The sequence below is a fragment of the Styela clava genome, chromosome 7 (assembly GCF_964204865.1).
Source record: "Styela clava chromosome 7, kaStyClav1.hap1.2, whole genome shotgun sequence".
NCBI classification, from domain to species: domain Eukaryota; kingdom Metazoa; phylum Chordata; class Ascidiacea; order Stolidobranchia; family Styelidae; genus Styela; species Styela clava.
Window position 1 is genome coordinate 21093515 of NC_135256.1, and position 12951 is coordinate 21106465.

At 33.7% G+C, this 12951-nt stretch overlaps 2 protein-coding genes across 3 annotated transcripts in view; both read left to right on the forward strand.

The window, feature by feature from the left end:
- Positions 1 to 2546, forward strand: part of LOC120328681 (uncharacterized) — a 29348-nt gene extending 26802 nt beyond the window's left edge. The window contains exons 31-34 of the mRNA XM_078114189.1: positions 216 to 282; positions 1138 to 1202; positions 1486 to 1615; positions 2355 to 2546. Coding sequence (XP_077970315.1) covers positions 216 to 282; positions 1138 to 1202; positions 1486 to 1615; positions 2355 to 2445 — 353 coding nt within the window. The 3' untranslated portion in view covers positions 2446 to 2546. The remainder of the gene's footprint in view (positions 1 to 215; positions 283 to 1137; positions 1203 to 1485; positions 1616 to 2354) is intronic.
- A 7643-nt stretch (positions 2547 to 10189) lies between these two features.
- LOC120328836 (uncharacterized) overlaps positions 10190 to 12951 on the forward strand; it is a 30178-nt gene continuing 27416 nt past the window's right edge. For both annotated transcript variants that reach the window (XM_039395380.2, XM_039395381.2), the window contains exon 1: positions 10190 to 10385. In XM_039395380.2, coding sequence (XP_039251314.2) covers positions 10322 to 10385 — 64 coding nt within the window. In that variant the 5' untranslated portion in view covers positions 10190 to 10321. The remainder of the gene's footprint in view (positions 10386 to 12951) is intronic.

The following is a 12951-nucleotide window of genomic DNA, read 5'->3' on the forward strand; positions in this document are numbered from 1 at the left end:
ACACCAAATAATATTCATTCATGTTCATTCAGATTTATTTTGCTATGAACGAAATTTTTTATATATTTCTGAAGTTATTTTTAGCAAATTATAGGTTTTCTAACATTTTCAGAACTTTCAACTCGCATAAGAGATAATTTTGCACGAATACGAATAATTAATACTCTTTTTCAAAATATTTTGTGAATGTATAGCCAATATCTCGTATTTTCTAGATTTAGAAGACAAGAAAGAAACTGGTATACGTTACTGTGAAGACAGTGCTGTTGAACATCCACACAGGTAAATGTTTCAAGAAATTTAGAAGATTGTATTACCTCTGTGATAAATTATCTATAAATCTAATCCCAATCCTGGATGGATGAGTGAACTAGAAGGTCTCTGGAATCAATGATGCCGTCAAATTGTGTGAAAAATTATTAGTATAATTCAGTGGTTCCCAACCTTTTTTTCAAGCGACCCGAATCATTTGAAAAAAAATTTTTTGTAAAATTTTGCGATATGTAATGCTTATTCCTTATATGGTCTTAAGACCTGACTAATATGAAAATCATTTTTACATAAAATTTCGTTTTTCAAAAATTAACTCAAAGTGAGAAATCTGCGCAAGTTTTTGAAATCGTGGTGTGGCTTTAGCAAAACAACAGATGCCAAATTTTTACGCTATGATATTTCTTTCATATACAATTATTATTGAGCAACACTCCAATAAAATATCGAAGAAACTACAAAATAAAGGCAGCAACCTTTGGGTTTTCGTTGAAGAAACACGCGACCCAAGAAAATTTTGGGTTGCGACCCATAGGTTGGGAAACACTGGTATAGTTCATGAATTTATATTTGCATTTTTATGACAAAAAGAATATTTTATTATATTGTGAAATGATCGATATTTTCAATATATCAAGCGTATAAATATTTTCACTTGACACTGTGTGTAGTATACGTATATATATATATATATATATGATGCCGCCGTTCTAATGAAAAACTAACGTTATCATGGCGAATAACGTCAAAATTTCATGTCTTTGCGTGAAACCCTTAAATATCTTCTGTCATTTTGCTAAAACAATTATCCAGTTGCTATATAACGGTACATCTGTGATGTTCCAAAACGTTTTTTTTTTACTTCAGAGTGCGGAGCCCGTCGACTAAAGACAGAGAAATGCGTCTTCGCTCCAAAAAGAAAATTGCACCAGGTGATAATGTGTTCTCTCTAGATTATTTCGCATTCGCCAAATTTCCTGCATTCTTGTAATAAATCCTACCTTATTTCATTTACCTTGTTGCCAAAATCGTGTTTATTATTATGTTGTCCAATTTTAAAGGTATATTTAAATTTGTATGCTACAACAGTACACAATGGGACATTTATAAATAAAAGTTTAAATCGATAATTTAATAGAATATACCTAATCTAAACAGTTTTGTCTGTCCTATGACACATATTTAGTTCTTATTTTGATGAAATTCTATTTTCAGTATCTGGCAACACTACATTCCAATCTTCTGGTAAAGATAAAACTATTTCGAAGGCACACCGACGTAAAAAATCCAACTCGAGCCCATTTGAAAGTACGCCCCTGAAACCTTCTGCCGGATTTATAAACAGGTATATTGGATTTATCATGACGAATTCGTTTCAAGACTGTTTACGGAAGCTTTCAGACGGTAGTTTTGATCATGTCGATTTCCTGGTTGTTACTCTGATCAAAGCAACTGTCAACACTACAGCATCCATTTTTGGAAAGCTACGGATAAAGAATTCACAAAATGTTACAGGGACATATTATTTCAAAATTGAAAATCTATTTAACAAATCCTTTTTAATTCAACTCCCAAATTTATACTAATATAAGTGCACGACTACTATGTAGTTATGATGATGAATCGTCGGAAACGTTTTCATGAATGCATTTTGAGTTGTGGTTTTAGGGCATAACAGGAAAATAAAGTTGTTTTTGGCAATACGGGTTTTACGATAAATCCTATATCGTGAAAATTTGGAAATGAATTGAAGTCGATTGGGATATTTGAGTTTGGTATCGTAAAATAAACGTTTTATTCGAAACACTTTTAAAGTTCACCATTTTGTTCAGTAGTCATCCAAACTATACGTTATTCAATTAATCGGGTTACTCCAATGTTTGACATAGTTCTGGTTTTCGAATAAATAATTCATCGACCTGCATTTCCAGATCTATATCCTAATATGACCTCTTGACAACGCAAGATAAATTCAAAGTAAATTTTTTATTATCAATGTTGCACGACGGTTTAACCAAATTTACCCAACTGTTAAAGGTACTTGGTTATTGACAAACTTTGATTTTTTTCATATATACTTGAAGACAATCGATTGAAGATAGACATAGCAGACATTGTCGTCCAAATGAATACTCCGACGCAAAATTCTTGAGAAAAACCACGGAAAAGTTGTGAAAGTTGCACTTGATATATTTTATGTTTTTATTTTTATGTAGGTATAAAGATATTAATAGTAATAAACTTAGTTCCGCGTTTGGTCTCGGGTTATATTTTCATTTGTATTTGAATGCCTGTTGAAAATGGAAAAGCTTTAATTGTTATAGAAATAGAAGATAGATTGGTTACTCGATGTTTGACTCCAGAAAATATCTTCCTTTAGTTTATACCATTGCGAAAGTATTTATGTTCATAATCACAACTGTGATTCGAAATAATCGCTCACCGTTAAAAAGTACCGACAGCTAAATTTATCCCAGTATATCGCAGCTTTCTGGGGACAGTTTTTTTGGTTAAACCGTAACTCTTCCAGAGACGAAACGATTCTTAAATTATTTGATTTGTACCTGAATATTTGATATATCTCAGTTGAAATGACAAAGACGAGTCAGCATTTACAGCCATGCTTGAAAATGTGTTCGAGTGAAAAAGTGCATGTGCGGCAGAAGAGTTTTCTGTTATTACGTCGCCGTTAAGTTGTTATTGATAATTACCCACAGTCAAGGAAATGGATGCTAGGGGTAACACACGTTTCAATTCATTGAGGTGTTACGACATTTTTGTTCGTATTCACTTGCATTGATTCCTTGACAAGGACGACTTCAAGGATAATGTTAAACTAAATTTACGTCGGAATATTAATCCCGAATAAAGCATTTTTCATGAATTTATGGAAGATGGTACGAAATAGGCTAATCTGTAAAGCATTGTCTAGGCGGATCGTATAGCATCGTTTATTTCGACGATTCACATTCCACTTGCTGCTGTATGATCCGAGTGAGTTTTTACAAGAAGAAATTGTATATAATCGTGATTTGATTCATATAAAATGAAATCTTTGAAAGTTGTATGTTTTCAAAAAAGAAAATCATGCATACTGAGGTTACAGTTTATCGAAGCGTATTTTGGTCTAGAATTAAACCCATAAAAGGCCCTCTAACAATCTTGGAGACAAGAAGAATTGGACCGAGAAGACTTATTTTAGCTCAATTTTCGTTCTTCGTCGTTATTGGACAGCATTCAATAAAATGTTGGACGAATTTGAAAGAGTGTTGCATCTGAGGAGCAGTTTTTCAACTTCGTGAGCTTTCTTGACGACTTTCATTTTGTTGACCGGTGTGACAGCATCAAATGGACACGATTTTGCATCACGATATTCTATCTACGTTGATGTAATATGTTGCAGTCCGTTTTGTGGTATTCACTAAAATAATTCAGGGTTCAAGATCATGTCCGATACTCGTATCAATAACTAGTTATATGGTCTCATTACTTTTAGTACAACAAAGGTAAATATCACACACCTTAGAACTGGTTAATCCGTGGGATGCGAGGCGTGTCGTCGTGCGTTTTCCCCGCGTGACGACGAATGGGTTGTGGGTTAGTTTAGATCCGATGCAAAACAATGCCGGAGAATCGACGAACGGTCTTCGGCAAAACAGGTTACACTACAGGTAGTCAGAAGTGTTTTGTTACATAATGCGAAAATTTTCAGTGGTGATCGTCAGCTTTAATATGTTATAAGAAACAACTTTAGATATTAGATCACATAACCATGTCTCTTGACGATAAATTCGTTATTCTACCGATATTCTCAAGGTAACGCACTTTTGTATATACATGTATATGATAAGCCAGGCGAGCAGGCCAGTTTACTTACAGTTCTTTATTCAAAGAATCTTGGTGAAAAAAATGATCTTTGGAAATGATTCGAGCGATATTAAATATTATACGTCAGTTAGTTGCGTATTACTCTCTGAACACAACAGTCCTGATGCAATTATTGATAAACCGTTAAATGGCATTTAAATTACACTGCATAATATGTAAACGCGAAGCATTGAAAAATTTCAACAATATTTGCTTATGATATTCATTCTGTTGAATCTTCATCACTTTATTGAAGTAAATTTAGTTTATCTGCTATGAAACAAATTTATCCGCGCCATCCGATTGCGAAAACGACTGAATCTACTTTCTAAATTGATTTCTCTCCGACTCGTCTTGTCTGACTTGAATTCAATGGAACTGTGTTGACATATTTTATTTTCACGTCATTTTATCTTTTGTTCTGATTTTCCACTTGATAGCTTCCGACTAATGAAAAATATATTTTTATCTGAAGAAAATGAGATACATTCAACGTAGGATAATTAAAAAGAAATAAAAAGGCCGGTAATTAGTGACGTGTACAATTGTTACATGAGCAAAAGATTTTTTGTTTTCATAATTCGAATAAATAGAATTGGTGGTAACTTAGCTTTGCCTTTAAGGTAAAATATATCATGTTCAAAAATAATACATTTTTCAATTCAATAAACATCCTAATACCCTACGGCCCACGCTATGAGAAAAATAGTGCAATGTACCACCTGGGCGACGCATCTGTAATAAAGTTAAAACGGTCATGGTGTTTTTGTCGCCATGTTGTTATCATGTTCACGTATCAAAATGATATAACGTAAAAATGGCATTTTTAAGAATATCAAGTTGCGTTTATGTATAATTAATCGCCTTAAGAAGCCATTGGAGTCATCATACGTACGTTTGTCAAAAATAAAGATGTTTTTCTTAGATGAAATTCTGGATATACTGAGAGATTTTTATTTTTCGTGGCAGAAAATGAAAATTTTTTTATGACTCACGACAGGAAAACAATTCGTTATCGTTAAGCGCTACACCTCCACGTTGGTATTTGAAGATTAACACTTAATTTTATTCTATTTATCCATTAGTTAGGAATTTGTTGTTTCGAAGAATTTTTGCAAAGATAATATCGCCCACGAAACATTATCTCTTGTGCGGCCTTCTTAAGTAGCGAAGATTACAATACCGCAAAGCACGCGTCAATTAGCGATAAATGAACAAAATGGAAAAAAATTGCATTCGATCCCGCAGCCGAGGGCAACTAAATTCCAAACTTTTATACGTGGCTATTGGGCTGAAAATCATTTAATTGCAACTGCTCGCTTCGTTTGAACAACATAGCCCGAATTGAAATAAAAAAAATTGTAAGTTGGATGGCGATGATGGAATATTCGTTGGGGTATTGTTGTGCGTTCAAACAAATTAGCAAGCGAAAGAAGAATTTTCCAAGATAGTTTTGTGGAAAAACAATAAGTGTGGAAATGAAATAAATAAAAAAGAAACGGTATTAAACTGAATAAACGAGAGAATATCCAGGTGGTCTTAGTTCAGCTCGGGTTTCAGTAAGTCAGTATGCATATTCGTCATCGGTAGCAAACATTAATATTTAATGTAAGAAAGGTATCCTGGAACCCTAAATTAGGAATTTTCGAGGCAAATATACTTGGGATAATACCGCAAAATTTGCATGTACAGGCATCCTGATAATGGTATTCTGTTATTTCATTTAGTTTACTAGATGTATCATCGTATCGGGTGCTCTTATATAACAATACGGTGACGAAACCTTATTGGTAATGTAACTTTGATGATATCAAGAAACAACCACCTATTATCTTGTATCTGTAAATCTTCGAAAGTGTGGAGCGAGGTTTTATCAGCTGATGTGGCCATGAATCAACACAAAACGTAGACGACACGCATAAAATATTCATCGATTTAGAGCACAATCATTAACTTAAGACCACTTCGAGGCAGACGAATATACATGATGTATTTAAACTTACCCTTCGTATTCAAATTGTATTATTTTGCCAAAGAAATAATTACGCCATCTTTTGCCTCGATCTATCTTTCAAAATATGACAATGGGCGATTAATATTTTGAATAAAATCTCAAGCCAGTAAAAATAATTAATTCGTCCTATTAAAAAATAAAGAATGAGAAAAGAGTAAATGCATATCTATAATTACTATGAGTGATGCCAATGTTCCGTTTTACAGTTGAAGAGATTTGTTTTTCAACTTTGAAATATCAATTTGGCAATAACTTGTATACCTACCCCCGTATTTATCTACAAATAAAACTGGTCTGCCTTGAGCTTTACGGGTTTAGAATGAGTTTTTTTAAACGTCAGCCACCTGACATTACTCTGTAAACGCAACCTTCATTTATGAAAGTTCTGGTCCAAAAAAATCGTTCGGGTGCTCAACTGAATTGTAAATAAAATAGTTAATATCATTTTCTTATATATATATAATGGTGAGTAGTTGGATACCTTTTGTCGTGAAATAATAGCAATGTGTTAGAAAATAATCGTTTGTAAAGAATATCATGACGCGGAAGTTAACGACCCACAAACCAACTTAGGCGATCCGATCTGGGCCGCGCTGGGGTTTCGCAACAAGGTGACCTTATTCTGACCCGCGTTTTTTTTTAAGAGAATGTGCATTTTGCCACATGTCTTCTCTGTTAGTCAATGCTATTGAAAGCTCTGATTTCACCGAGCAGTATTTAATTTTTTGATTTAGATTGCAATTGGTAATCTCTTTTATGAAAAATTTAATTTTAATGAGGCAAACCTTCAACAATTTTGATATTATTAGTAGAGTTCTGTGTATTACATATATATTGTATTTTGTTGAGGTTGTTGAAAAATCTTGCTTATTTTATATTACAGGGTTGTTACGTACGTATTTACAGCCCAAAGCTAGTGTGTATTTCTCGCCAAAAATATCTTGCTCGCAACAAATAGCGAATATGGAAAATGAAATTAAATTTATTGACAGTGCTAACTATTAGTCCACCATACTATCATTCGCCATATACTGAAGTTCGAGAAGTCAGCAACATATTTAGAAAATAGCGTGCCAGAGGAATTAGAGGAAAGGGAAGTTAGAATTGATGGAGTGTCAAATCATGAAGTTTTGCTAGAATAGCCACGCTTTCATATTAGAATATTATAAAATGGGAATACTTTTCAAGTTTCATACATTATATTGTTGTCAGAACTTTGACGTGTGTTCGTGTGAAAATTGGAATATGTTCTATTGATAGAGTCAGTGACAAAAGCTAGTGAAAGCTCAAAAGGTTGAGATTATATTCAGTAATAACATGTTATGTCATAAATAACGATCTTTCCAGCGCACCATTTATTCGAAATGTGTTATTTTAAGATTAATGAAGTCTTGAAATGGGGCGATATAGAAAATCGACCGATATCTATGTATGCGTACATATTGCCTAAAGAATATTTTTTTGCAATTTACCTTTATCAAAAGCAGTTTCAATAATCTTTCTTCATTTAATGTTAAATTTTGTTACATTGTATAAGTGCATATTTAGCAAAATTTATCCATTAATTCACCTTGCAGAAAAGGTTACCAGGTCACTTCCGTTCTAATGCTATTAGCAGTTTTCTGCATTGAGTCACAAAAAGGACTTGAAGATATACGACTTTAATCAACAACACATCTCTCACATACATAATTAATTCACCACATCAAAAATAATCTCAAACCCCATTAGAGAATTGAATGAAATATCATTCTTTTGCAAAGATAGTCATGAAATATGTATCACATCAGAAGGGTGGTGGACATTATCAGTCTTGGAATATTTTAAATTGAATTGTTGCGGGGTTTTGCCGTTATTTTGATTGACAATTTGAGAAACGAACATCCAGACTTGTGCATAAATATAGAATAGATCGGAATGTAAGAAAACAAGACGATGAAAAAGTAACAATGACGCTCTAAAATATATCACAGAGAAATGGGATAGTCACAAATACTAATGATAATCAACACAGAAAACCAAATCGATTAATTTTCAATTCGGAGTGTTGAATTGAAGTATTACTAACAGACAGAGTGTTACATGTTATTATTGACAATCTGTAACAAGACTTTAAAAGCCAGACTATTTTGCGACCAAACGGTCTTGAGCGATCATGTTTAGTAAGGATTAATCTGTTACCGATATCATTTTGTGGAAATGAGATACGTCGTAATGGATATGGTGGATTAACCATGATCGATGAAGTATTACTGACGCCACGGTGCAGATTTCGTATCCTGTTTAATTTTTTACAAATTACAAACAACTATTTTACTGTCTTTAATAGATGTCTCGTATGCTGAATGGAAAATTAAAAGAATACCAATAACTCGAAAATGAGTAAATTGAATATTTGACGTTCTACCCAAGGTAAACTTAACTACAATATGAGTTTAACGATGTTGAGAATAAAATACTAATATTAATTAATATTTCCAACCTTGACCCCGAGTTACGAGTTACAACTTTTGTTCCATTCATTTCTGTCTTATAAAACATCCAAGCAACGGCGAAAAGGTGGTATATGGATGACGGTGCACAATGCCAATACTGATTTTTTTATATCAACTCACTGCGTTTTAATTACCAATAATTTAATAAAAAAATCGACTTTTCATTGAGACGAGTAATTTCATGATATGTTACTCCAATGCGATATATATAAATGATCGATATAATTTATAGGACCAGTTTTGTTTCCTGGACTCATTATCTGTGGAAATCACCCCCGTTTCGAAAGTGTAACAACAACGCTATTATTTTGAAAATCATATTTCAAAATAGAACAACGATAAGATTCGAAGGAATTTGCATAGATAATATCTAATCGTTACGTCTCAAGCACGGAGGTTCGCATCATCTTACTGCAGTGCGGATAATAATTAGCAATTGGGAACAGATTCCGAAGTTAATTCAATTAGTGAACCCATGATAAGACCGAAATTGTGTCAAATTATGGTAACTATAACACGGCTATTGACTTAAACGTGTCTCGTTACGCACAGTTTCACTCATTTCTGCGTATCTGAAAATATTTTCATGCTCACACTTGTTCGTGGAAATAGATTGTTGAATCAGCATACTTATGAGGGTAAAAAATCCATCGTCCTATCAATATTTCGATTATTTATATATCCTATTCGGTCTGATTATAATTAATGACTGATTACTCTAATTACTCAATCTTACTATTGATTTCTTGCAATGTTCGTTGCAAATTAACATATTATAAATTATTTTTTACATCACGTGTGTCATGTTAGCAATGTCTCATACGTTTTTGTCGTGATCTAATGATCTAATCTTTTATAATTCTCCATAGCTATCAATCTTTGAGTGACAGTATGAAAATAATATTCTGGACGAGGGAAAACGCGTAGTTGCCTGATAAAAAGTGAATCGTGTAGACTGTAGAGATGTATAAAAAAGGCTCGATTTTTAGATGAGCGAACTTGTGCGCATACTGTTTATAGGACAGGCAGATTGATAGTCGCTACACGTCGTCAACGATTTTTGAGCGATGCCGCTATTTCTACGTTTTAGCCATATAATCACTTTTTAGGTTTCTGGTCTGCCTTAAATGTCCATTTTAGTGTTCTAATCTAATTTGAACAGAAAAATAACATACAAATTCAAATTTGTTAGGGCTATTGAAATAATTTGGATAAATACGGGCCAATTAATTAGTGGTCAAATCTGAAATTGCAGTAATCTGAGCCAGGAAACACTCGTTAATAAAGTAACATGTTGCATGACTTTTCGATGTTTTCAAATTGCTGGTGTAAATTCATTTTAAATACGATGGATTTTAGCAATAATTGTGTGATTCACTTTACTGTGTTTTTTCTCTTATTCTATCGAAAGATATTGGATAATTTATATTTTCTTTACAACAATAATGGTAAGATCTTTAGCTATTACAGTGCCATGCGCTACATAAGTCAGCGCCGATTTTCTCAAATAATATAATCTTCACCTAATTTTTTCTACAGCGTAATATACTAGTCAAAATTTACGTATGGCTTAAAATTTCATTTGTACATTGTAAAATATTTGAAGGTTGCTTCTGAACCAATTTACTTTCGGAGAACGAGGGAATTATCGAGTAAGTCTTCGGGAATATTCCTAATGTGGAATTCGTGGATAAAAGTGATTCTAATTTTGTTGGCTTCCATCATCAATCAAACGCACGGTAAGTACGGTACTTTCGTTTCAACGAAGTGTTTTAATTTGACTACAAATTATCACATTTATCTGTATTCATTTTTTGGACACGTAGTGGATATAACGATCGTTTTGTTGTTATGTTGTTCTTGTTCTTTGACACGTTTTGAAAAAACCGCTTTTCTCTTTGATTACTGGACCAATCTTGAAATTTTCAGTGAGTAGAGATTATATTTTTTGCTAGAGGGCTATTACTTTTATTTTTAGCTATGACGTCATCAAAATTATGTGGCTCCACGTGTCCATATATTTGAGCATAGCTCTCTTGTTTTTAATAAGAATGTGCGTAGATGTATCATTTTTACCGGTTTCCGATGAATACAATTCCAACACTCTTATGTTAAAGTAAAAGAATAAATTGTGCGTCGTCCAATACTTGAGTCTCGCACAAGGCCAGAATCATTTTTTGAGAAATGTAAATGTTTTGAAATCGAAGGATGAAGAATTTGGCTACCCGATATTTTGTTGTAATGGTCGGGGCGGCCGACCATAAATACCCTTCAAATTTTTCACGGCCAAAAGTATAAGACGCAATCACTCTATTACATCGTTTCCCAACCTTTTTTGATCGCGGACTATTTTCTCACCCGCAAAACCTTTGCGGACTCAACGTGCGTTTATTGCAACCTGTGCGAAGAAGCAATAAAATCAAATACAACAGAATTGTAACGAATTTCAATATCGGAAATTCACCGCAATTACGCGTTCGTTAAAAAGAGCCGACTTTTTTAGTGTATAATTGGCTTTCTGTCGCACAATATTCAATCCAATGTCTTTCTATATTAATTTAATTGTGTTCATGGTAACTCGCGGTTGCGTCGACTTACGACAAGGTGAAAGCATTTCTTCTTTAAAATGCCATTCGGCAATCTGTGAACATGATAATGTGAGACTATATCGCCCGATTATATTTAGTTTTGTTACATATTTTTGCGATCTTGCAAATTTGTTATCGTCGTTAGAAAAATCTCTCTAGCTGTTATAAATTTCCAGAAAGTACAACTTGATTCAGTACTTAATAAAAATATATTTAAAATATATTAGTAAATAAAAAATGAATATTCATCACCTTGCTTTATTATTAATTTCATTGTGATCATTTTAATCTGTGATTGTGATGGCGAAATAAAAGCAATACTACTTAGAAAATATCATGACAATCCGTGGACACAAAAATGCGTGATAAAGGGCCCGATTATATTTTGTTTTTATTCGTATTTTTGTGAATTCAACAAATCTGAGCTGTTCGTACAACACTTACTAGACTATGCGGCGTATCAATGTTGAGGCAGTAAAGCAAACAATTCTAAGGGAGGATGCCCTAGTATACGTATACTACGGTAGCACCCAAAATTTTGCGTTTTGCAATGTATAAAAAAGCGTTTTTAATCGGTCGCGGACCATCATAAAACGAAACTTATGGTGTTCTCCGTTTTGTAATGCCGCTTTTCAATTTGGAAAATTCGGGTTATTACCATCTATCGACGCGTGTGCCGACCTGTGTGTTTTCGTCGAAAATTCGTGAGTGAGTTGTGAAATCCAATCGTTTGATTAGGGGACGCGCACAAGTGCAAGTGACCTGTCGCGTCACCTGTCACCAAATTTTCTAATATTAAATTGCTATTCTAATAGTTAAATATTCGAATATATGCCCAGCCCTACTCAGTAACCAATAATAATTATTGACTCGATTAATGTTATGTGAATAAACTTGCTTTTTATGTTTTATGTAAATTCCAACGTAAATTGGCCGATAGTTAAGTTCCGCAAAATCGTTTGCGGCTCGCACGAATTTCTGGCTCGTTGCGGACTCGGACAAACGCTCTGCGGACTCATTTGACACCGCGGACTCGGGTTGGGAAACACTGCTCTACCAGGATGTGATTTGCGTTTAGTCCATAGCGTTTTTAAGGAAGAAATGGCACGGCAGGAGTCAAAATAGCTCGCGATCGACTGATCTGTGATAAGGTCATGCACAAAAAACAAATGAGTACTGAATATGTGAGTAACTGCACACTTGTATACAAAAAAATCCACCGCTGCCAATAAGCTCGGTTCTTTGGGCGCATTTTTTTTATGAATCGCCATAATTTTGGTTTTATCTTCTATTTAATTTGTTAACTAGATTATGTAATTGTAACCGAAGTAAATGCTTCATCATTTATTTAGGATTTATTTAAATCATACAATTCTGATTCAAGGCCTGCCTAATCTTCAGTCGTAAGTGTTGAATTCCTTAAAAAACATGAATTTCCGCCGAGTCCGATTCTTCGCTCGCTTGGAATTAGAAAAATATGTCGTGAATAAAGTTTATAATACTACTCTCGGAGTGAGACAATTACTTTCGCATAGAGTGCAAGGGTTATTGTACGATCGTAAGTCAGTCAAGGCACACGATATTCGGCGAATTCATTTTTTAATATCGGCATCTGCGAAACTTTTCTTTTGTTGCGTAATAATATACTCTATCGGCCTCGACAGGGCTCAGTATACTATATATGTGTGTATATCGTATTTTGCGCATGCGCAGTACT